General features: G+C 45.4%; 1 protein-coding gene across 1 annotated transcript; it reads left to right on the top strand.

Moving 5' to 3' along the window:
• The first annotated feature begins 18,753 nt into the window (after positions 1 to 18,753).
• LOC144888972 (uncharacterized) lies at positions 18,754 to 25,662 on the top strand. Its single transcript, XM_078768761.1, has 8 exons — positions 18,754 to 18,880; positions 19,123 to 19,264; positions 19,360 to 19,534; positions 23,797 to 24,020; positions 24,160 to 24,231; positions 24,402 to 24,571; positions 24,864 to 25,124; positions 25,386 to 25,662. Exons 1-8 carry the CDS (start codon positions 18,869 to 18,871, stop codon positions 25,533 to 25,535), a joined length of 1,206 nt encoding a protein of 401 aa, XP_078624887.1. The 5' UTR covers positions 18,754 to 18,868; the 3' UTR covers positions 25,536 to 25,662.
• Positions 25,663 to 27,559: the final 1,897 nt, after the last annotated feature.

The raw sequence follows: 27,559 nt of genomic DNA, 5'->3' as shown, positions 1-27,559 counted from the left end.
TCTCTTCGCTCTCTTCCCCAGTCGAACCCAACTGCTCCTCACTCTGTCTCCTTCTCCCCTGACAAGATAGACAAGCTTCTATCAAAACTCGACTCTCATTCTCTAACTAAAAGAGACGACATCAACCCAGGCATCTTAAATCCCTGCTCTGGCGCTCCGTTTCACCCTCCCTCTGTTCTGTTCACCCTCTTTTGCTCAACATCATCTACCAGCCAAACCTCACACTCTTACTATGTCTCTCTGAAAAGACCAACGCAAAAAAACCCTTCCATATACTTTCTCAACAATCCCCTCGAAAAAGTTATATCCCTCAAGCTTTTAAGTCTCACTATCTGCCATGATCTTTCTTGGTAAAACCCCATTTCCAACCTGCCCTCCAAAGCGTCCACGACTACGCATCCTTCATCGTGTGAAGTCCTTCCTGGGCACACCTGCCCTACTCACCACATAAAAGCCTTTCATCCACAGCTCCATACAATACTGTTCCCCCCTCTGTACCGATGCTCCGGCCTCACACCCACCTCCGATCCACGCTCTTCACACCAAAGCTTTCACAATCATTACAATGGCCTGCAATGAAACTAACTCCAAGGGCCTTTCACTCACTCACCGCAGCCAGGTTTATGGTCTTTCTGTCTTCCGCCGACTCCTCTCCGGCCTTACTCCCCCAACTCTCTCTGTCCTCTGTCCGCCTAATACTCCTACAGGTCGCACAACATCTGCCAGCAACCCTCTTATCGTTAAACTACCAAAATCTAGGCTCTCTGCTCACCTTCACTCTTCCAATCCCCTTTTGTCCCACCTCTGGAACAAACTCCCCCCCACTCCCTTCAATCCCACTCCTCCCTCAAGGTGTTTAAAACAACTGTTCACCACCATCTCTCATGTCATCTCACCTTATCTTATCTCCTTATCTTCCCCCATCCAAAACCTTGCTCTTTTCTACCCCGACTACTTCACCGGCAATACACTTTTTTTGAAATTCAAAACTTCTTTCCTGAAAGTCCTTGCAGTGTTCGTATATTTCATACCACTGCCACCTCCCCCCCCCAACAATACTCCCTCTCCCACATTTCTCTCCATATCAGTGCTCTCAAATGTGTTGTTTGTGTCTTTGCCCCTCTCTCCCCATCTTGTCTACCGCTCCCCTTATTTTGTGTTTTATGTGCCGCTCTGACTTTCTCATTAATGTTACCTCTTTCGCGACCCTCGATCTTCGCTCTAAAATGAACCAAAAATTGAACCCTAACCCTAACCCGAACCCGAACCCCGACCCGAACCCGAACCCCAACTTAATTAATTATTTATTTATTTAGTTTGTTTGTTATTTACTTTTTTACTTTTTTCCTTTTTTAGTTATTTAGTTATTTAGTTATTTAGTTATTTACGTATTTACGTATTTACTTATTTCGTTATTTACGTATTTAGTTAGTTAGTTAGTTAGTTAGTTAGTTAGTTTGTTCCTTTGTTCCTTTGTTCGTTACTGAGTGACTTATTGACTTTGTGAATTTGTGACCTTGTGACTGTGACTGTGACTGTGACTGTTTGTTTGTTTGTTTGTTTGTTTGTTTGTTTGTTTGTTTGTTTGTTTCTTTGTTTGTTTGTTTCTTTGTTTGTTTGTTTGTTTGTTTGTTTGTTTGTTTGTTTGTGTTTCTTTGTTTGTTTGTTTCTTTGTTTGTTTGTTTGTTTCTTTGTTTGTTCGTTTGTTTCTTTGTTTGTTCGTTATTTAGTTATTTAGTTATTTCGTTATTTAGTTATTTACGTATTTACGTATTTACTTATTTAGTTAGTTAGTTTGTTTGTTTGTGACTTTGTGTGTTTGTGACTTTGTGAGTTTATGACTTGGTGCCTTTGTGACGTAGTGTGTTTGTGACTTGGTAAGTTTGTTGCGTTTGGACGTTGTTGCGTTTCTGCGTTTTTCACTCCTATTTCTTTATTGAATGATTTCCTAATTTACTTACTTATTTACTTACCTACTTTGATATATATTTATATATTTTAAACTAAAAGTAAAACTGACACTGAAACTAAGACTAAGACTAACACCGACACTACAACACCAATACTACAACACCAAAACGATGACACACTAACACCAAGACAAACAACAAGATCAACACGAACAAGAACACCGACAACAAACACCGACACCGAGACCGACACCGCCAACTGATACCAAGACTATGACCAAAACCCTAACCCGACATGAACATCAACACCAACACCAACACCGACACCGACACCGACACCGACAGCGACCAACACTTACACTACAATCGATGGCATGCGTGCCATGCGTGGCATTCGTGGTATGCGTGGCATGGGTGGCATGCGTGGCATCCGTGGCATCCGTGGCATCCGTGGCATCCGTAGCATCCGTGGCATCCGTGGCATCCGTGGCATCCGTGTCAATAACTTTGTGACTTTATGACTTTGTGACTTTGTGACTGTGATTTTGTTTGTTTGTGACTTTGTTTGTTTGTGTTTGTGTTTTGTGTTTGTTTGTATTTGTTTGTTTGTTTGTTTCCTTCTTATTTAGTTATTTAGTTATTTACGTATTTACGTATTTACGTATTTACGTATTTAGTTATTTAGTTATTGAGTTATTACTTGCAAAATCGAAGATTTTTCAAGTATATTGGTCGGTTGTGTTTGTGACTCTATCTGTTTGTTTGTTTGTTTGTTTGTTTGTTTGTTTTTGTCACCGGCCTACAGGTCACAATTTTCGACCGATCTTCACCAAACTTCACCAAGTGGTACAGTTGGTCAAATGCCAGAAGCCTATTGTTTTTGGGGTCAATAGGTCAAAAGGTCAACATAGGCCAAAGGTCACCAACTTTGCTAAATTTCTAAAATCCTCAATTTTCATCCGATTGACTTGAAATTCGAAGACCACTGGCATATCTGGTCATTGAATTCAACCACCAAGAATTTTTGAGGTCAACATAGGCCAAATGGTCAACATAGGCCAAATTTCAAAAATCCTCAATTTTCATCCAATTGACTTGAAATTTGGAGAGGACTTGCATTGAATTCAACCACCAAGTATTCTTGAGGTCAACAGAGGCCAAATTTCTAAGATCCTCAATTTTCATCCAATTGACTCGAAATTTCAAGAGGACTTGCATATCTGGTCAGTGAATTCAACCACCAAGTATCTTTGACGTCAACATAGGCCAAAAGGTCAACATAGGCCAAATTTCTAAAATCCTCAATTTTCATCCAATTGACATGAAATTTGAAGAGGACTATGCATATCTGGTCACTGAATTCAACCACCAAGTATTTTTGAGGTCACCCTAGGCCATCATGTCACGTTGAAAACTTTTGGGGGAGGGCGTATTTTGCAAGTATCGTGCTACGCATGACGTTTTCTAGTTACTTGCAAAATCGAAGATTTTACAAGTATATTGGTCGGTTGTGTTTGTCACTCTCTGTCTGTCTGTCTGTCTGTCTGTTTGTTTGTTTGTTACTTGCAAAATCGAAGATTTTACAAGTATATTGGTCGGTTGTGTTTGTGACTCTATCTGTTTGTTTCTGTTTGTCTGTTTGTCTGTTTGTTTGTTACTTGCCGGAAAAAATTCCGGCAACTATGTTGATCTGTTCGTTTGTCTGTTTGTCTGTTTCTCTGTCTGTTTGCAGCACTGTGTCTACACCGTTGCACGTAGAATCGCCAAACTTTGCACACATATTGGTCTTGCCCTGGAATAGACTGTGCCCAATTGATGACGTCATCGGTCACGTGGATCGGCCGCCATCTTGGAAAAACTTTGCACCTCCATATCTCCGAAAGGGCTCAACAGGAAAAATTGACACATGGCTCATTGTAAAGAACTCTCCATGGGGAAAAAAATATGTTAATGATGATGTCATATGTCACGTGGTCGGCCGCCACCTTGGAAAAACGGCAAAACTTTGCACCACTATATCTCCAAAAGTGCTGAACAGAAAAAATTGAGACATGGCTCATTGTAAAGAACTCTTCATGCGCAATCAAATATGTTCATGACGACGTCATATGTCACGTGGTTCGGCCGCCATTTTCGAAAAACCGAAAAATTTTGCACATCCATATCTCTGAAAGTGCTAAATAGAAAAAATTGAGACATGGCTCATTGTAAACAACTCTCCAGGGGGAATAAAATATGTAAATGATGACGTCATCGTTCAGGTGGTTCGTCCGCCATCCTGGAAAAACGGCAAAACTTTGCACCTCCATATCTCCGAAAGTGCTGAACTGAAAAAATTGACACATGCCTCATTGTAAAGAACTCTCCAAGGGGAATAAAATACGTTAATGACGACGTCATATGTCACATGGTTCGGCCGCCATTTTGGAACAACCGAAAAATGTTGCACATCCATATCTCTGAAAGTGCTGAATAGAAAAAATTGAGACATGGCTCATTGTAAAGAACTCTCCAAGGGGAATAAAATACGTTAATGACGACGTCATATGTCACATGGTTCGGCCGCCATTTTGGAACAACCGAAAAATGTTGCACATCCATATCTCTGAAAGTGCTGAATAGAAAAAATTGAGACATGGCTCATTGTAAAGAACTCTCCATAGGGAATAAAATATGTTGATGATGACGTCATCAGTCACGTGGTTCGGCCGCCATATTTGTCCTAAATGGCCGAAAAAAAGGACATCCCGGCAAGTCCTCGGTCTCTGACCGATTTTTCATTTGCTTGTTTGTTTGTTTGTTTGTCACCGGCCTACAGGTCACAATTTTCAACCGATCTTCACCAAACTTCACCAAGTGCTAGAGTTAGTCAAATGCCAGAAGCCTGTTGTTTTTGGGGTCAATAGGTCAAAAGGTAAACATAGGCCAAAGGTCACCAACTTTGCTAAATTTCTAAAATCCTCAATTTTCATCCGATTGACTTGAAATTTTAAGACCACTTGCATATCTGGTCATTGAATTCAACCACCAAGAATTTTTGAGGTCAACATAGGCCAAATGGTCAACATAAGCCAAATTTCTAAAATCCTCAATTTTCATCCAATTGACTTCAAATTTGGAGAGGACTGGCATTGAATTCAACCACCAAGTATTCTTGACGTCAACATAGGCCAAATGGTCAAGATAGGCCAAATTTCAAAAATCCTCAATTTTCATCCAATCGACTTGAAATTTGAAAAGGACTTGCATATCTCGTCACTGAATTCAACCACAAATTATATTTTAGGTGAACATAGGTCAAAAGGTCAACATAGGCCAAATTTCTAAAATCCTCAATTTTCATCCAATTGACTTGAAATTTGAAGAGGACTTGCATATCTGGTCAGTGAATTCAACCACCAAGTATCTTTGAGGTCAACATAGGCCAAAAGGTCAACATAGTCCAAATTTCTAAAATCCTCAATTTTCATCCAATTGACATGAAATTTAAAGACGACTTGCATATCTGGTCACTGAATTCAACCACCAAGTATTTTGGACGTCACCATAGGCCATCATGTCACATTGAAAACTTTTGGGGGAGGGCGTATTTTGCAAGTATCGTGCTACGCATGACGTTTTCTTGTTTACTTATTTATTACTTGCAAAATCGAAGATTTTTCAACTATATTGGTCGGTTGTGTTTGTGACTCTGTTTGTTAGTTTGTCACCGGCCTGCAGGTCACAATTTTCAACCGATCTTCACCAAACCTCACCAAGTCGTACACTTGGTCAAATGCCAGAAGCCTGTTGTTTTTGGGGTCAATAGGTCAAAAGGTAAACATAGGCCAAAGGTCACCAACTTTGCTAAATTTCTAAAATCCTCAATTTTCATCCGATTGACTTGAAATTTCAAGACCACTTGCATATCTGGTCATTGAATTCAACCACCAAGAATTTTTGAAGTCAACATAGGCCAAATAGTCAACATAGGCCAAATTTCTAAAATCCTCAATTTTCATCCAATTGACTTGAAATTTGGAGAGGACTTGCACATCTGTCCCCGAATTCAACCACCAACTATTCTTCAGGTCAACATAGGCCAAAAGGTCAACATAGGCCAAATTTCTAAAATCCTCAATTTGCATCGATTGACTTGAAAATTCAACAGCATTTCCATATCTGCTCACTTAATTCACCCACCAAGTATTTTTGAGGTCAACATAGGCCAAAACATCAACAGAGGCCAAATTTCTAAAATGCTCAATTTTCATCCAATTGACTTTAAATTTGAACACCATTTGCATATCTGCTCACTGAATTCACCCACCAAGTATTTTTGAGGTCAACATAGGCCAAAAGATCAACATAGGCCAAAAGATCAACATAGGCCAAATTTCTAAAATCCTCAATTTTCATGCAATTGACTTTAAATTTGAACAGCACTTGCATATCTGGTCACTGAATTCAACCACAAATTATATTTTTGATGAACATTGGACAAAAGCTCAACATAGGGCAAAAGGTCAACATAGGCCAAATTTCGAAAATCCTCATTTTTCATCCAATTGACTTCAAATTTGAAGAGCACTTGCATATCTGGTCACTGAATTCAACCACCAAGTATATTTGAGGTCAACATCGGAAGGTCAACATAGGCCACATTTCTAAAATCCTACATTTTCATCTAAATGATGTGTAATTTCAACACGACTTGCATATCTGCTTACTCAATTCAACCACCAACAATTTTTGAAGTCACCATACACCAAAACGTCAACATACGCCATCATGTATCATTGGAAAACTTTTGGGGAAGGGTGCATTTTCCAAGTATCGTGCTACGCATGACGTTTTCTTCTTGACTTTGTGACTTTGTGACTTTGTGACTTTGTGACTTTGTGACTTTGTGACTTTGTGACTTTGTGACTTTGTGACTTTGTGACTTTGTGACTTTGTGACTTTGTGACTTTGTGACTTTGTGACTTTGTGACTTAGTGACTTAGTGACTTTGTGACTTAGTGACTTTGTGAGTTTGTGACTTTGTGACTTAGTGACTTTGTGAGTTTGTGACTTTGTGACTTTGTGACTTAGTGACTTAGTGAGTTTGTGACTTTGTGACTTAGTGACTTAGTGAGTTTGTGACTTTGTTACTTTGTGACTTTGTGACTTTGTGAGTTTGTGACTTAGTGACTTAGTGACTTTGTGACTTTGTGACTTTGTGACTTTGTGACTTTGTGACTTTGTGACTTAGTGACTTAGTGACTTAGTGACTTTGTGACTTTGTGACTTTGTGACTTTGTGACTTAGTGACTTAGTGAGTTTGTGACTTAGTGACTTAGTGAGTTTGTGACTTTGTGACTTAGTGAGTTTGTGACTTAGTGACTTAGTGACTTAGTGAGTTTGTGACTTAGTGACTTTGTGACTTTGTGACTTTGTGACTGAGTTTATGACATCAACATCAACACCAACAACGACCAACACTTACACTACAATCGGTGGCATGCGTGGCATGCGAGGCATCCGAGGCATCCGTGGCATCCGAGGCATCCGTGGCATCCGTGGCATCCGTGGCATCCGTGGCATCCGTGGCATCCGTGGCATCCAACGCAGAGAAAACATCGATGACATCCATCATATCCATCATATCCATGCAATCCATGCAATGCATGGCATCCTTTGTTACGAAAAGGAAAAAACAAACAAAAAAAACACAAAAATAAACAAAACAAAAAAACCCCCAACAACAAACAAACGATTCCAATTTCTTCCGTGCGAGGCATAAGTCTGTAGCCTTACTTCCCCTGCTGCAAGTCGACGTACAATTGTTCACTTGTTCACTTGTTCGCGTTCACGTTCACGTTCACGTTCATGTTCATACACTTCTACCCGTTTCTGCCCTTGTACACCATTTCCACAGTTTCAAACTATTCAAACATCCCTATTCACCGTTTCACTTTGAAACCTCAACCTCTTTCACTTCTGCACTAACACCTTTTACCTGTGACTTTGACTTTTGCCTCTTGTTCACTCTGACAACTTCACTTTTTCACCTGGACCTTTTGACTGGGATTTTTTTTCACTCAGCGCATCGACGACGCCAAACCTCCACAAGTGCATTGTCGCCACCACGCCGACACCTCCAGAAAAAGCCCGCCTCGCCACACCTCACCAGCCACATAAGCCCACTCAACCAGCAATGACTTCACACATGCATCTTTCACTTGGACATTTGTCCTTGCACTGACTTTTGCGTCTTGTTCACTTTGACAACTTCACTCTTTCACAAGCGGCCATCACTCAGGCATCCCACTGCCACTTGCTCGACAACACGGCTGGCACTGCCGCCACCCCATTTGCCCCGAAACCACATCGGCGCGCGTGCCTTTTCCTGCAAAGTACACACACGTACACCATTCCCACAGCGACGCCTCCACCCGGCGTCTTTGCATCGTTATGTTCCCTCCCTACGTCACCGTGTACACCGGTGCCTAATTTCCACACATTCCACCTTCCTTGCACAAGCGGAAAGGTGAACGCTTCTAACAATCCCTCTCGGCAATGGACACCGTCACCGCCCGTCAGGCATACCCACGGCAAACAAACCTCACACCTCACACCTCACACCTCACACCTCACACCTCACACCTCACACCGCGCACCAGCGCACCAGCACACAAGCACACAAGCACAATCACAATCACAATCACAATCACACCCACGAACTTGGCCAAATCACTGAAACTCCATCGTCGGTGCACCCAACTCCTCCTGCATTGCCCATTGTTGTCACGCGTGCGTCGTCTTGCACCTCGACGCAATAGGTGAAACAAATGCTGATACCTTGTTGGCACATTTCCACATCGAAACGCAACAATTGACACCGGCTCCACGTTTCCCAAATTGCACCGTCATAAGCCGTGCGCCAAGCCAAAAATAATTCCACGCAACACATCCCAATCCCACGAACCCGAAACCTTCTCCATCATTAAAAGAAGCCCAACTTGGGCGGTGTATAAGTAATTGACGACGGTCACCATACCTCCGAGGTAAACGTCCACGAGGTCTTTCCATTGCCATTAGTTGTACACCAACGATATACCCTTGGTTGTTTTTTCAAAAACAAACTTCACATCGAGCACTACATCATTCGATGTGACAAAACAAAGCTCGCTGCCCAGGTCGCCTAAATTCACAAGCCACCCGACGCCGACGAATGCGCAGTTCAATTTCACCCATGCATCTAATCCTAAAACCGGGACGATTGTCAAGGTAATTGCGCCGTATCGCACCTCAACGCAATAGGTGGAACAAATGCACCTACCTTGTTCGCACATTTCCACATCGAAACGCACAAAGTGACACCGGGTCCACGTTTCCCAAATTGCGCCGTCATAAGCCGTGTGCAAACCAAAAAATAATTCCACGCAACACATCCCAATCCCAGGAACCCGAAACCTTCTCCATCATTAAAAGAAGCCCAACTTGGGCGGTGTATAAGTAATAGACGACCGTCGCCATGCCTCCGAGGTAAACGTCCACGAGGTCTTTCCATTGCCATTAGTTGTACACCAACGATATACCCTTGGTTGTTTTTTCAAAAACAAACTTCACATCGAGCACTACATCATTCGATGTGACAAAACAAAGCTCGCTGCCCAGGTCGCCTAAATTCACAAGCCACCCGACGCCGACGAATGCGCAGTTCAATTTCACCCATGCATCTAATCCTAAAACCGGGACGATTGTCAAGGTAATTGCGCCGTATCGCACCTCAACGCAATAGGTGGAACAAATGCACCTACCTTGTTCGCACATTTCCACATCGAAACGCACAAAGTGACACCGGGTCCACGTTTCCCAAATTGCGCCGTCATAAGCCGTGTGCAAACCAAAAAATAATTCCACGCAACACATCCCAATCCCAGGAACCCGAAACCTTCTCCATCATTAAAAGAAGCCCAACTTGGGCGGTGTATAAGTAATAGACGACCGTCGCCATGCCTCCGAGGTAAACGTCCACGAGGTCTTTCCATTGCCATTAGTTGTACACCAACGATATACCCTTGGTTGTTTTTTCAAAAACAAACTTCACATCGAGCACTACATCATTCGATGTGACAAAACAAAGCTCGCTGCCCAGGTCGCCTAAATTCACAAGCCACCCGACGCCGACGAATGCGCAGTTCAATTTCACCCATGCATCTAATCCTAAAACCGGGACGATTGTCAAGGTAATTGCGTCGTCTTGCACCTCGACGCAATAGGTGAAACAAATGCTGATACCTTGTTGGCACATTTCCACATCGAAACGCAACAATTGACACCGGCTCCACGTTTCCCAAATTGCACCGTCATAAGCCGTGCGCCAAGCCAAAAATAATTCCACGCAACACATCCCAATCCCACGAACCCGAAACCTTCTCCATCATTAAAAGAAGCCCAACTTGGGCGGTGTATAAGTAATTGACGACGGTCACCATACCTCCGAGGTAAACGTCCACGAGGTCTTTCCATTGCCATTAGTTGTACACCAACGATATACCCTTGGTTGTTTTTTCAAAAACAAACTTCACATCGAGCACTACATCATTCGATGTGACAAAACAAAGCTCGCTGCCCAGGTCGCCTAAATTCACAAGCCACCCGACGCCGACGAATGCGCAGTTCAATTTCACCCATGCATCTAATCCTAAAACCGGGACGATTGTCAAGGTAATTGCGCCGTATCGCACCTCAACGCAATAGGTGGAACAAATGCACCTACCTTGTTCGCACATTTCCACATCGAAACGCACAAAGTGACACCGGGTCCACGTTTCCCAAATTGCGCCGTCATAAGCCGTGTGCAAACCAAAAAATAATTCCACGCAACACATCCCAATCCCAGGAACCCGAAACCTTCTCCATCATTAAAAGAAGCCCAACTTGGGCGGTGTATAAGTAATAGACGACCGTCGCCATGCCTCCGAGGTAAACGTCCACGAGGTCTTTCCATTGCCATTAGTTGTACACCAACGATATACCCTTGGTTGTTTTTTCAAAAACAAACTTCACATCGAGCACTACATCATTCGATGTGACAAAACAAAGCTCGCTGCCCAGGTCGCCTAAATTCACAAGCCACCCGACGCCGACGAATGCGCAGTTCAATTTCACCCATGCATCTAATCCTAAAACCGGGACGATTGTCAAGGTAATTGCGCCGTATCGCACCTCAACGCAATAGGTGGAACAAATGCACCTACCTTGTTCGCACATTTCCACATCGAAACGCACAAAGTGACACCGGGTCCACGTTTCCCAAATTGCGCCGTCATAAGCCGTGTGCAAACCAAAAAATAATTCCACGCAACACATCCCAATCCCAGGAACCCGAAACCTTCTCCATCATTAAAAGAAGCCCAACTTGGGCGGTGTATAAGTAATAGACGACCGTCGCCATGCCTCCGAGGTAAACGTCCACGAGGTCTTTCCATTGCCATTAGTTGTACACCAACGATATACCCTTGGTTGTTTTTTCAAAAACAAACTTCACATCGAGCACTACATCATTCGATGTGACAAAACAAAGCTCGCTGCCCAGGTCGCCTAAATTCACAAGCCACCCGACGCCGACGAATGCGCAGTTCAATTTCACCCATGCATCTAATCCTAAAACCGGGACGATTGTCAAGGTAATTGCGCCGTATCGCACCTCAACGCAATAGGTGGAACAAATGCACCTACCTTGTTCGCACATTTCCACATCGAAACGCACAAAGTGACACCGGGTCCACGTTTCCCAAATTGCGCCGTCATAAGCCGTGTGCAAACCAAAAAATAATTCCACGCAACACATCCCAATCCCAGGAACCCGAAACCTTCTCCATCATTAAAAGAAGCCCAACTTGGGCGGTGTATAACTAATAGACGACCGTCGCCATGCCTCCGAGGTAAACGTCCACGAGGTCTTTCCATTGCCATTAGTTGTACACCAACGATATACCCTTGGTTGTTTTTTCAAAAACAAACTTCACATCGAGCACTACATCATTCGATGTGACAAAACAAAGCTCGCTGCCCAGGTCGCCTAAATTCACAAGCCACCCGACGCCGACGAATGCGCAGTTCAATTTCACCCATGCATCTAATCCTAAAACCGCGACGATTGTCAAGGTAATTGCGCCGTATCGCACCTCAACGCAATAGGTGGAACAAATGCACCTACCTTGTTCGCACATTTCCACATTGAAACGCACAAAGTGACACCGGGTCCACGTTTCCCAAATTGCGCCGTCATAAGCCGTGTGCAAACCAAAAAATAATTCCACGCAACACATCCCAATCCCAGTAAACACGAAACCTTCTCCTCTATTAAAACGAGCCCAACTTGCGCGGCGCATAAGTAATAGACGACGGTCGCCATGCCTCCGAGGTAAACGTCCACGAGGTCTTTCCATTGCCATTAGTTGTAGCCAAACAATATACCCTTGGTTCTTTTTTGTACAACAAACTTCTCATCGACCACTGCGTCATTGCATTTGACAAAACAAAGCTCGCTGCCCGGGTCACCGAACTTCACAAGCCACCCGACGCCTACGAATGCGCACTTCAATTTCACCCATGCGTCTAATCCTAACACCGGCACGCTTGTCACCTTAATGCGCCGTGTTGCACCTCAACGCAATAGGTGGAACAAGTCCACCTACCTTGTTCACACATTTCCACAATGCAACGCACCAATTGACACCGGCTCCACCTTTCCCAAATTGCGGCGTAAAAACGCGTGCGCAAACAAAGAAATATCGACTCCGCACAACACATCACATCACAATCCCAGTAACCCTAAACCTTCTCCATTATGAAAGCACACCCACCTTGGGCGGTGTACAAGTAATACATGGCCATCGCCATCCCTCCGAAGCAAACGGCCACGAGGTCTTTCGCTTCCCATGAGGTGTTTAAAACCCACAGAGGTATTGTATGACCATGCGTTCTCGCCCTTCGGGGTCACGGTGCATGTGTTTTCAATGACCATATGCTTCAGCCTTGCGCTTGAGCTGCATGTCTATGCTAATGGCGCAGTCCTCATAGACGGCGTCCCTTGGCCGTGCGGTCATCAACCTGCACGTCCCAGCCTGATTAAATGTTTCACTTTTTAATTTTTTTTATTTATTTTACCTTTTCTTATTAGAAAAAAAAGCCCACCACGGACTGGCGTCAAAAAGCCCATGAGTTGTAGCCCAAATATACACCCTTCTTCTTTACGGACCAAAATAACTTCTCATCGACCACTCCGTAATTCTCTATGACCAAACAAAGCTCGCTGCCCTAGTCGCCGAAATTAACAACTCACCGCACACCTACCAATGTGCACTTCCATTTCACCCATGCCTCTCCTTGTCACACAGCCAGGGGCCCTGTGCCATTCAACATGCAAAAGCCATCGTCCGACTTCAAAGTCATCCTAGGGTACCGATCCTGTGACATTTCCCCACTTGGTGCACTCCAACAATTAATTGTACATTGTACAGCCCAAACGACGATAACGCACACAATCACAGGGCATACCATTCTATTTGCCCTTGCCGACTTCTTAGCCTTATCCTGGTGCCACAAACTAACGCCAACTCCTTTACTCGTAAGGCACAGCTGCACCGATACCGCAACAATCATCAATCACAATACAACAAGCATTCGTCACTATTGCGCTCCAATACATGTCCCCTAGCGGCAGTCTGTCGTCCGGAAAACGTTTGCTGAAATTACCAAACCTAAAAGTGCCATAACTTTGTCCAAAATGATCGAAACGTCGTGAAGTTCCAACTTCATCTGAAACTTATCATGACGAAACCATGTACCAACTTTGAAAGCATTAGCAATAAGAATTTAGAGAGAAAAAAGCCCGCAAACTTTTCTTTGCGTGACGGACTGACAGACAGACGCACGGACCGCAAAACCTATAGTCCCCTCCGGTGTACACCGCTAAGGGACTAATAACAACTCCACGGCACGGAGCATTACGAAATGTCCAGCAAACCTAACACTGCCGTTCCGTTGCGTTCCGTTGCGTTCCGTTGCGTTGCGTTCCGTTCCGTTCCGTTCCAAAACAACTCCGTCAACGTGCCCCGACTCAAAAACATACACGTCCAACAAAATGCGTGAACGCCTGCACCAAATGTGGTTGCCTTCAACCTTTACACACAGTCATATATTTCCGATGTACGAACAATTAACCGGCATTGCGTATTTTCAAAGGGTTCTTAATAACATCAGCGCAACAGAGCAAATAAAATATGTCTCCGTCTCCGTCTCCGTCTCCGTCTCCGTCTCCGTCTCGTTAGGGTTAGGGTTAGTTCGGCTCTGTAACAGCCGAACTCTAATCCGAGTGGTTACCTCTGTAACAGCCGAATGTTCGGCTCTCTAATCTCGGACGTCAGATTCCAGCGGCTCTGTAACAGCAACCCGGTCTCTCAACCTCACTACAGCGCCCACTGACGAACTCAGCTCATTCATAAAAAGAAGGAACAGTGTTACAGACGAAACAAAACCCTGAGGAACACCGCTGTTCATAGGGAAGGTGTGACATGTTGAGCCATGCACGATCACACATATACAGCGGTCAGAGAGAAAGCTCGATATGACAGAGCAGATGCCAAAATGCCAACAAAAAAAAACATGCCAAAACAACAACAACACCGGCAAAACTTACTAACAAACGCCAAGCGTCATCGCCTTTGAGACAAAGCACGAAGTTTACCACGAATGTTCTCCACCGTCAAGCCTTCACACCGGCACTTCTCCCTCAAGCCCTCATCGGCACGTAATACCTCAGCGACCTAAGTAAATGTAACACAACATACGTTGAAGTAAATGCCAGTATTACGTTACACCAGGACAATGACAAATCGCCCTTATATCCATGATCACTCTCCATATGCTTACCCTGCGTCTCGTAACCAGTTTACACGCAATCTCATGAGCGAACGCACGTTCCAGATGGTCCAAAATGTTCTTGTTGTAATCCAACTTTCTCCGTCGTCGAACCTTACAATGAGCACACCATAGACAAAGCATGAAGATGCATCCCGATACGAAATCAAACAACCGTGAAAAAAACCATGTCCATGTCGGACATCAACAAACACTTCTCTTGCAAATATAAACTATGACGTTTGCGTGGATAAAAACTCTTTCACTCACAAAAGCATACGCAGCCGACGACGATCGACCACTCCGCAAACGTTTCCTTCGGCCGGGCGTTTCAACACTTCCCGCTCCTTCTGAAAACAAAAAAAAAATATCCCACCAAGGACAAATATCAACTTCATTCATCGACTGATGTCAGCCAATCGTTATGTCGTCACACATTGCCCCAAACATATACCATAATGTCCCCCCCACCAAACCCCCCAAAAAACAACAAACAAACAAAACAAACACACACAACATTCCATTCAAAATTCCGTACGTAAAAGTCAAACGTCATCTCGGGATATGCCGCTGTACAACGTAAAATGCCCTTAGAATGCCTGTGATTGTTGTTGTTGTTGATGATGTTGTCTTTCTGGTTGTTGTTCCTCTAATAAACTTACCACGTTCACAACTGCTCCCAAGCGCCACACAAGCCCCTGCACCACTACCACTGGCCGGCCCTGCTCCTGCTCCTGCTCCTCGTCCTCCTCGTCCTCCTCGTCCTCCTCGTCCTCGTCCTCCTCCTCCTCGTCCTCGTCCTCGTCCTCCTCCTCGTCCTCGTCCTCCTCGTCCTCCTCGTCCTCCTCGTCTTCCTCTTCCTCCTCCTCCTCTTCCTCCTCCCTCCTCCTCCTCCTCCTCCTCCTCCTCCTCCTCCTCCTCCTCCTCCTCCTCCTCCTCCTCCTCCTCCTCCTCCCCCCCCTCAGCATCATCATCGTCGTCATCGTCATCGTCCTCGTCGAAAACGCCCTCGCCGCCCTCGCCGCCCTCGCCGCCGCCCTCCTCCTCCTCATCATCATCATTCCGGTGCTCTGGCTCTGCCTCCGGCTCCGGCTCCGACTCCGACTCCGACTCCTGGTGAACTTTGTCCTCCTCGTCATGGTGGTCACCGTGATCGTCGTGATCACCCTGCTGATCGCCCTTCTGATCGTCCTCGGCCTCAGTGGACGCCTGGATCTCGTGGCCGACGACACAAAGCACCTGCGACGATGTACCAGGCACTTGTTCGCTTTCACGTCCTTCACAGCAAATAGGAAGACAACAATGCATCCACGAGCCTTCAGCATACAAACACGTGTCGCAGCACACAGGGCATTGCCATGAAACAACAACAGGAAACACTAACTAATTCTTTCAATCACTTACCATCCCGTCCATGCAGCACTTTCAGCCTCTTCCCAATGAACATACAACACCGTCCCACCGACATTGCCGTTTCCCCTGCCCGCAGCAAATACGGCAATCGTGTGATTTGACAGGACAACAAGACCTCCACGTCGGAACCGTCCTCGGATGAATTGCGCCCTGGCGAAGGCGCACCTGAACCCCTAGCGATGCCCTTGGCGTTCCCCTGCACCTTCGCCACCTCAGCAACGGCAGGGACGTCCACCTGCGCCCCGACTTTGCACGTCTTGGCCCTGCTTCCACGGCTAACATGCAAACGTGAACTTGGCCCGGCTTCCTCGGCACACCCCCTCACCCCAGCCATAAGCACCTGATACCGCTCGTCCTTCACCTAATAACAAATGCAAACGTCAATGAAAATGCAGAACACGTCCAAATTAATGCAAACATCCGTGCATCCACCGATCCTTCCCGTCCGTCCGTCCATCCAAGCACACACTGAATACATGCCATAAATATGACACGCACCCACGCACATAATCATCAACAACAATAACTCACCGTCAGCCCATGCGCCGCTTTAAGATGCTTGTCAACCCTGTCGACAGCCCTCACACACCCGTCCACAGGGCACTTCTTAGTTCCCCGAAACCTAACACCAAAGTTTCAACGATAAACATGACGCCTCCCAATACATATGCTCCCAAGGAACACATGCACACAACGATTAAATAAAAACCAACGACAAACGCTAACCCCGACGTACGAACACGCACAACTACACGTACCTGCATGCCATGACCATTAAACGCAAACAGTTTCTTCAAACGTCCTCTTTTCAAAACACCAAATGAGTGACCAAATGACTAAGTGACCACAAACAATCCACTAAGTCAAATGCGCACCACCAAACTAAATGGTCTCTCACAGGCGTAGCATGTGCGACAAAACAACAACATGCCAAGTACACATGACATTACCCGTAGCCTTATGCACTTTGCCACGCCCATTAGACTGCACGGTCAAAAACTTTGCAACCACCTTTTCCTTGAAACGCTGAGAATCCTCCCACTGCGTGCCTCGTCACACGACAAATCATCATGGACACGCAAATGTCGCTCCATCCCTCCACATTGCCGTGCAACAGGACCCCAAAATTCCTTGCTTCTTTGTCTGAGGAGCAAAACACAGACACATGGACAAACCATTTATTACCGACACGTCCACTCAACATAACTACATCGCGCACGCACGCACGCACGCACGCACGCACGCACGCACGCACGCACCACTCCCTTGACAAACGCAAAACCAATGAATGCACAAAAATTTCCCCTTGCCAAAATCCAATCCTACCAAAAAAAACACCCGACTCCAAGTCCACGCACAACCACGACGACGTCGACGACTACGACCCCCTTTTATCAGGTCACGGAAACAATCAGACCACGCACGACATCATAACATGTTAGACCAGCTCATTGCAAAGATCACACCGTGCATTATATTATAATATGTTAGATCACGTCACTCAAAAGAATCAAACCGCCCACGACACCAAAACATGGTACACCAGCTCATTAAAAAGAGCAGAACGTGCATTACATTATACAATATCACATCAAGTCATTCAAAAGACCAGGCCCTACACGACATGATAACATCTTCGTTGCAATTCGACACCTACCAAATTTCTTGTGTACACAAACCGTGACGAAACGACTGCCTTCACAAGCGCTACCTCACTGCTTAGTCAAGGACCACAACCCGAACTTCTCCCTTTCAGTTTCCTATGAAACACCAGGAGCTACTTACAAAACGTCCCTACGAGAATTCACACGTCACCTACTCACCGGAACCCAAGCTATCATTATCAACGCAATATTTGTCCTTACATACAGCACAATAGACCTTCGCTCACTTCTGAAAGTAAACCTGCCCTCAGGGACGTCAGCATTCCTCAAAATTTCTTCATTTACTCTTATAAACACCATTAGCAAGTTGTAAAAATATGACCATACCTGCACGTGCTTTATAATATAAGATATATATCCTTCCTGTTGAAACCAGGAAACCAAAAACCAGGCAAACGCCATGATAACGATAACCTATTCGTACACGTTTTCACTGCGGGCAAAAACGCCTTGGGAAAATGGGATATTACTAGTATTCTTATTATTTTGTAGTAACATTAACAATACAGGATCATTAATTTTGTTTGAAAAAGCGTCTTTGGAAAAACGCCACGATGAAGCTAACAAAAATATGGCTGGACACCTCACCACGCACATATTTCCGGCCATCGCGGGGAAAACCCCCTCGGATGAAAAACCCCCGTCGCCGATGACATAAAAGGATTGCACTACAACCACCGTTCATTATGTAACCCTCGTTCATTCAGTGTAATTTTTTTCAACATCACACAAACAAGACAAAAGTCATTTTCACTATGACGATTAACGAACACTTATTCTCGTTTATGCTGCTAACCCTTAATTCAAAAGCGGGTGGGCACAAAACAAAGAAAGAAAGGAAGGAAAAAAAACCCATTAAACAACAACCAACAAGGAACACTTCAACTCCAACTCCAACTCCAACAGCGGCACAGCGCCCACACCAACATTCCTCAGGACACAGGCCCAGCGATTCGAGTACTTCGTCCATACCTTCAAACAAACAACATGCCTCTGAAAGTAAGTTGATCCTTTCCTGACCTTTTACGCAATGCTGATAATGCAATCTTTTCCTCAAAATTCGTGCAGCAAACCAACATGCGTTGACGTGTGCACCCGACAAAGTCTTCGGCGCTATTGCTTCCGAGAGGCCTACACTTACACGCCATGGGCCACGTGCTGCGCGCTGCGTGCTGCGCGCTGCGCGCTTTGTCCCCATTAACAAGTCCATTCACCACGTCGCTTTCACGTTTCCTTATCAGGACAAAGACATGCAGCTTGCCCGTCATCTAATACAACAACTCAAAGAGCAGCAACACCTCTTCACCTATGTCAAAGATAGGTATACCCGAATTGAAAAATGGTACGCTGACAAGCGCGCCACCGCTCAACCTCCACCTGACGGTGAGTAAACCATTAGCAAGTGCAACAGCAATTACATTTATCCTGCCTTGGTTGTCATGGTTATATGCAATGAATTATTACATACCTATTTACAGTGCAACTATTGAAAGAATACATGCGGTATATGTGTGGCACATTCGCCAACGCCAAAAAACGAGAAAACACCAACACCACCATTGCCCATGTACGCCTATTCCTGCGCCATATGGCGGGCAAACAGGACATAGGCACCTCGATGCTCTTCTTGCAGGAAACCACCAAAATGCGCTCGTAAGTATGCATAAACCCAATTTGTTATAAATGTTCATCTTTCATTAATCATACACTTTCAAAAATCCCCCCTTGCCCCTCCCCCTACCCTGCTAAACTCCCCCGGTGACCCTCCCCTCCTAAACTCCCACCTTGCCCCTCCCCCTTCAAAACTGCCCCCCCCCCCAACCCCTTCCCTTTCGAATCTCCGCCCAACCATCCCGCCTGGCTCCTCCCACCCCTCCCGCCTCCTTCTCAAAGCTGCCTCCTCCCCACTTCTTCTCCCTTCTATGTCATACCTCCACCTCCCCGAACCTTCTACTTGCCTCCTCCGCCTCCTCCGCCTCCGCCTCCTCCTCCTCCTCCTCCTCCTCCTCCTCCTCCTCCTCCTCCTCCTCCTCCTCCTCCTCCTCCTCCTCCTCCTCCTCCTCACCAAACAACCCCTCAGACAACCCGTCACTGTGCCTCATGCCATCACCATCAAACCTTTCATCCTCCTCATCCTTCCCTTTCTTGTAACTCTTCTGTAATCTCTGACACTATCAATTGCTCTTCCTACCTCCCCCTGTCATCCTTCATCGGACCATACGCCTCCCCTACCCTATACTATACTATACTATACTATACTATACTGCACCCAATGGTCCCCCTCTCTCCTCATTAACGATATGCACCTCAAACCCGATTGATCTCGACATTCGGGTTGCTTCTCACAATCCAGACTTCATCTGCCTAACGGAAAATTACCTCCTTCACCATGTCTGTGATTCCTTAACATCTCTTCCTGGTTACTCCCTCCTCAGCTACGATACACCTGAGCCTCGTCCTGGTGGTAAGTTGCCTATCTTTATCAAAAACCTCTTCCTCACGCTCCTTGCACTACCCTCTCTCCACCCCACCCCCAGGAATACCTCTGCCTATGGGTTCCTCTCCGCTCCAACCCTTTGTTCATATCTCTCCTGTACCGTCCTTCAAAGAGTGATGACTCCATTTTCATTTACCCGTCGGATAACATCGAACAACTTCTATCAACTCATCCAAACTCTTTCTTCCTCATATGTGGCGACTTCAACTATCATCATGCCAGCTGGCTGGGTGTGCGTTCCTCTCTCACCAGCCATGGCACCTCAGCACAGGATTTCTTCGACTCATTGGGACTGACACAATCTCTCAATTTCCCGACCCGGATCTCAGTCAATGTAGTATGTTCTCCTCTGCACTTCCTTATGACTAACTTCCCTGTAAATGTCTCCTGCTCTTCTTGTACTCCAATCGCTTCTTCTGATCATGTACTTGTGAAAGTCGACATCTCTCTGGCCATTCTCAGAGCCTCCTCACCACCGACGAGTCTCCCATCTCTACTGCCTCTGACATCAATTCTTCCAAAGCAAGGAGCTCTTTTTTTTCTCGTCTCGTCTCGTCTCGTCTCGTCTCGTCTCGTCTCGTCCTCGGGTGTCTTACCTTTCCTCCCGTCCATGGTACACTGAATTTTGCCTTCAGGCAATTGCCCTGAAGCAACTTGCATTTGCCTCATGAAATACACATCCAACTGAAGGCAATCTCAGTTCCTTCCCCCAAGCTCGGAACAAATGTGTGTCTACCCTGAGGAGTACCAGGAAGCACCATCTCTCCACACTTAAGATTGAACTCTCAAACCTGTCTCCTTCCTCCGAATGCTGCCGACGTCTGGGCAAATCGGTTTCTCTTATTTCTTCCCCCACCGCCATCCCCTCCCTTACCTCAAATGGCTACACAGTTGACACCGACACGTGACAACGCCTAATGCCTCAACTCTGTCTCTGCCTCAAAATCTTGTGTCCCAACCCCATCTCGCTCTGTTCCCACCTATCCCAGTCGAACCCAACTGCTCCTGGACTCTGTGTCCTTGTCACCTCACAAGGTGCACCAGTTTTTTTTTTTTGCCCAACCTCAACTCGGATTCGGCAACTAGACCACACGGCATCACCCCCACGGCTCCTAAAATCCTCCTCTGCGGCTCTAGGTCACCCTCTCTCTGTTCTTGTCACCCTCTCTTTTGCTCAAATTCATCTGCCACCATCTTGAAAATCAGCCAACATTAATGCTTTACACAAAAAAAAGGGTGCAAAAACAGATCCTTCCAACTACAGACCAATCAGCCTGCTTCCAATTATCAGCAAAGTCATGGGATCCATCATTGCTTCGCATATCAAATCCTTCCTCTTCTCCAATAGCTTCATCTCTGATCATCAATTTGGATTCATACCAGGTCATGATACTCTGGACATGTTGCTTCTGCCGTCTCAACAATGAATGAAGGTCCTCAATGCCAAACAACACATCAGACCTGTCTCACGTGTCTCACGTGACATATCACGTGCCTTCGATACGTTCTGGCACCCAGCTCTGCTCACCAAACTCTCCTCCGATGGTATCCATAAAAATCTCCACTCATGCCTTGCACACTTCCTCTCTGGTCATAGACAACGTGTGGCCCTCAATAGATTTCTCTCATGTCGCCTTCCTGTTCTGCCTGGAATTCCCCAAGGTAGTGTTCTGTGCCCTGTGTTATTTCAGGTCTTCATCAACGATCTCTCCGACTCTCTGGAAAATCCTCTCCATCTCTTGGCTGATGACTCCACTATCTGCCGCTCCAATGCTCATGCCTCAGATCGACAGTCTACACACTCGTCACTCTCTGCAGACCTGCACAAAATCACAGACTCATCAAACAAGTGGAACATGTCTTTCAATCCTCACAAATGTCACACTCTTACAATGTCTCTCCGAAAGGACCGAAGGCAAAAACCCTCTCATCTACTTTCTCAACAATCCTCTGCAACAACTTCTGTCGCTCAAGCTTTTGTGTCTCACTATCTGCCATGATCTTTCTTGGGAAAAGCACATTTCCAAGCTGCCCCCCAAAGCCAGTCACCCACTAGCAATCCTCAGTCGTGCTAAGTCCTTCCTTGACACACCTGACCTCCTGAACTCCTGAACTCCTCACCACATACAACGCTTTCATCCACAGCCCAATGCAATACTGTCCCCCCCCCCCCCCCCCCCCTCTGGGCCGATGCTCCTGCCTCACACCCACCTCGAAATCCACGCTCTTGAAACCAAACCGTTCAGAATCATTGCAATCTCCTGCGATGAACTTAACTCCGAGGGCCTTTCACTCACTCACTCACTCACCGCAAACAGGTTGCTGATCTTTCTGCCTTCTACCGACTCCTCTCCGCCCTTGCTCCCCCAGCTCTCTCTCAGCTCTGTCCCCCAAATATTCCTTCGTGTCGCACAACATCTGCCTGCAACCCTCTTATGTTTAAATTGCCAAAATCTAGGCTCCCTGCTCACGTTCACTCTTTCATTCCCCTCTTCTCCCGCCTGTGAAACAAACTCCCCCACTCCCTTCAGGTCTTTAAAACAGCTGTTCACCACCATCTCTTATCTTATCTTATCTTATCTTATCTTATCTTATCTTATCTTATATCTTCCCCCATCCAAAACCTTGATCGTTTCTACCCCCGCTGATTCACCCCAGATGCACCGTTTTTTCGGTTTTTTGTTTTTTAATTCCAACCTCTTTCCTACAAGTCCTTACAGGCTTCATATGTTTTGCACCTCTCCCACCTCCCCCCAAGCCCTCCCCCCTCACACATTTCTCGGCATGTCCCTGCTCTCAAATGTTCTGTTTGTCTCCTTCCCCCTGTCTCTCCCCATCTTGTCTACCGCTGCCCTTATTCTACGTTTTGTGTTTCATGTGTCGCTTTCACATTTCTGTGTGATTAATGTTACCTCTTTCGCGAGCCTCCATCTTGTATCGGGGAAAAAAAAAAAGAAACAAGAAAAAAGAAAAAAGAAAAATCGTCGTCCTCAGGATCGCGCATATGACATCATTCACAACGTAGCACCCGCGAACAACTCACCCGATGCACGTCCCTCGCATTTGCAACCACCAATGAACACCCCACACATGCACATTGCCCAAAATATATCGTGCACACCACCACCACCACCACCACCACCACCACCACCACCACCACCACCACCACCACCACCACCACCACCACCACCACCACCAACCTAACAACAATGACAACCCTAACGAAAACGATACCCCAAAACCCTAACCTTCACATCAACATTAATGATGACAACGATGCTAATAATGATAACAACAATAGCAATTGCTTCACTTAGTGCTTGCGTTACTTTTACTTGTCCTTTTATTGATGACATTGCTTTTATTGTTTCACTTGCTCGTTTGGTTAAATGCCCTTCCAATACTTTCACGTCTTTAGATGGTTCGACACCTTACGAAGCTCCGGCAAGAAACCATCCACGATAAAGAATCATCTCTCCTCGCTGAGCTCTTTCATGAAATTTTTAAAAGCGGCACAATTTCCCCGAGTCAAATTGACGAGCCAAAATTTCGACCACATTGTCTTCATGATCTCGGCTTTTCAAAGAGAAATGAATCCTCATGTCAGAGTCCAACACCAACAGCGCCTGGAAGATGCACGAGGTAAGAAACATCACCCAAAACGTACGCGTAACCTATTCCTCCATCCATCTCAGGTAACGATCCTTTGCTTTCATGACAAATGATATACCCAAGCACACCGCCAACAAATAATGATACCTCTTTTGATTCCTTTTCACAGACAAATTGATTTCCAAACATGAACTGCGAACAATAGTGCAAAAAAGCACAATGAAAATCCCTCAACTTCTTGGTAAGTGATGACGACCCTAGCAAATACATTTGCCCAAACATTTCTGTACACTCACTTATTCCTCCTACAAGTCACATGGACGACAACCAACCATGCCAACCTACCTAAGCCTAACGTGACACACATCAATTGTTATTGCTGACGCTATCCCTTTCATTTTTTTTTTTCAGACCAAATCAAAAGCAACCCCAAAAAACCAGCACGCAACATTGTCCGAATAATCGGACTGTTATGTGCCCGGCTGCTCATCAAAAACGGCCACAGAAAAGGCGTCATGACAAACATGACCCTGGACAACTTCCGCAACGCCACAAGGAAAGGCCCATCACGATTCATCCACGTAAGCATACGGTGTGCATTGTCCAAGCCGAACTGCATTTCATCACCTAAACAAACTAAGCCGTATCCACAGGACATTGTTATTGCAATAATGCAACGACATTCATACCGTCACAACACTTCCTTTCCAAATCAAGGCACATAAAATGTGTTCGAAATTTCTAACAATGCACAACAAAGGAACACTCCCTCAACAACCAACTACGTCTGTCACACACACATCACATCGTCCAATCACGTCTTATAAAAGTGTACTGCACCACCGACACGATCCTTCCCAATTTAATTTGCAGGTTCCCGAACACAAAACCGCTGCCCACTTCGGCAGGGCCACGGTCACGTTGAGTAGCCAAGACCACAAATTCATGTGCATCTTTGCAAACATCAGACAAAACTTACCGGGATTCAGAGACCAAAAACAACAGACCTTCTTTTTCAATAGCAGAGGAAACCCTTGCAAAAATATGTCGAACCTCTTAAGGGCAGCATCACAAACCCTGGGAATGAAGACCACTTTGACGGCAGGTGCAATACGTACGTCCATTGCCACGCACGTAAGTACAACACCTTGTGTTACACAATTACCCATACACCATACACCATACACCATACACCATACACCATACACCATACACCATACACCATACACCATGCCATGATCGCAGTTCCACTACTCTCACATGCATGCGCAGTTGCGCACTTTCCCTTTCCCTATTGTCAACACCGATCGTCACTAAGGTGTACACTGCAAAAAGGATTTTCATCCTTCCATCTGCAAATCTTTTCATGCCACCCCTTCTCTTCCTTACACCTAGGTGACGAGCAACATCAACGAAAATAAAGCCAAGAACGTGGCACACCACATGTGCCACTCACGTGCCACTCAACAGCGCCACTACATCGTCCACAATGACGACGAACACCTGACGGCGTGTTCCACAATCCAACAACAACTGCGACTGTAAGCGAGCAATAAAAACAACTCACCGATCCGACACACAATGTACGACTACCCCTTTGCTTTTATTCCAAATAAACCTAACTACAACTGCCACTTTAAAACTACTGCAATTGATGACCCCTTTACTCCACCTACCCACATTCATTAAACATCCTTTGTTTGTGTTATCCTACCGCACAACCCCCTGGGACACACACACACACACACACACACACACACACACACACACACACACACACACACACACACACACACACACACACACACACACACACACACACACACACACACACACACACACAATTATGACATCAAAATTTAAACATGTATATATATTATATTACGAGTCAGTATTGCTTGTTGTTATGCATGTGCGACGTCAAATAAATTGCTGACACAAAAACCATTGCTTTTTTTCCTCAGGTGTACAACATATAAAACTAGTCCAAATATCCCGTCATTGCACCATCCGGCACGCCCATTTTAGGTCGTACGTGCTAAACCTCAAAACCAAAAACCCCAAAAAATCTAATAAATGCCCATTGCACAATTCAAAAATAAACGACAGTTCTCACACATTTCCGGTGTACGTGTATTCCTCAGTATTTCGAACACTCCCCACAAATCACTGTGCTCCACATATATTACCTGCAACTTTCACATTTCAAACACAGGCGAATAAACGCTATGCTACCTTGCTGTTCCCAGGTTGTATATTCCTCCAAAACCCATGGATGTCCACGAAAGTGCAAATGGCAGCCCATTGTTGCAGTGCAAAAACGAGGTATCCCTGCAAAATTAGACCGCAAATTAGACCGTTGACGACAACAACCAAGGCTCAAATCAAGTACATGCAATTGCAATTCAAAGTCAGAGTCGAAACCAAGATCACTACAATTCCAAAAAAAATCCATTACATACCCATATCAGAGTCTCCCTCATCCTCGTGTCCTGTGTTACAACAACCAACCCCATCAAACCACACATTCGACCAAACCGACTTTATTCATAGGTCACAACAAACAACATCTATTTCTATACATAAACAAAGCCAAAACAACTCACCAAGCCGAGTAGAGAACCCCATATGAAGCCAGCACGACTTCAAATACTAGTCAGGCACGCCTACAGCATACTCCTCCTTATAAAGGATGCTGTGAACCGACTTGCTGATCCCTTCCTTACCCACAACCAATCACAGCCCTCATACCCATGAGCCAAACCACTTGTTCTAATTCGGAGGGGGTGCACAGCACAACGGTTGACAAACCACTCGTTCTAACTCGGGCAGGCTTCAAGGAAAAATAAAAGAAAGGTCACACACCATAACACCTCGTATTGCGGTTGCTATGTTTATCAATAAATCTCCTCCTCATCCGGATTGTCTTCCTACTGACACTCACGTCGTGGAATTTGAATAATTAAATAAATGAAATGTTAATAATCCAATGCCCTCACCAAATCCAAATATTTATGCACATGTTATTACCCGACGCATTTCACCTGTTACATTAAACATAGACACCGGAAGAAAAACGTCATCAATATGACGTCACAAAATACACCAACATACATCGAATATATATATTATATAGCCTTTCAAATGATCTTTGTACACCTTATAAGAAATAAATTCATATCGTTACGGTGTCTGACCATTCTTTTATTCTTCCTACCACCCCCCTCCCCATTTGAGTTCAACCAAATGGTTTGGCCCATGCCTATAAAGCCGATGATTGCCTGCGGCTGCAAGTGCAAACGCAGCACACCTGCCACCAACCTGATTCCAAAGAAAGAAAGAAAGAAAGAAACAAACAAACAAAGACAGACGTAGAGTGGCCATTTTTGACGAGGGCTCATGGCTGAGGACCTTTCCGTGTGTTTCTAAAGTCTCCAACTGCATTCTCTCCACCCGAAGGTTCTGTGTCACCAACCACTCAGCCCATCGCTGCACCTGAACCTTGACTTAGTGATTAAACTCTGCCTATTGCTGCACCTGCTTTGAGGCCTACCATTGTGGAACCTGCC

Source organism: Myxine glutinosa, unplaced genomic scaffold (genome assembly GCF_964187855.1).
Source record: "Myxine glutinosa unplaced genomic scaffold, kmMyxGlut1.1 SCAFFOLD_390, whole genome shotgun sequence".
NCBI lineage: Eukaryota > Metazoa > Chordata > Myxini > Myxiniformes > Myxinidae > Myxine > Myxine glutinosa.
Note: the sequence above shows the minus strand (reverse complement) of the source record. Positions and strands in the feature narration are given on the sequence as shown.

Bases quoted from the DNA above. Each gene is read 5' to 3' on its own strand.
- LOC144888972 (XM_078768761.1), top strand. The intron at 19,535-23,796 runs GTAAGTATGCAT...TCACGTCTTTAG, and splicing joins GAAACCACCAAAATGCGCTC to ATGGTTCGACACCTTACGAA. The intron at 24,232-24,401 runs GTAAGTGATGAC...TTTTTTTTTCAG, and splicing joins GAAAATCCCTCAACTTCTTG to ACCAAATCAAAAGCAACCCC.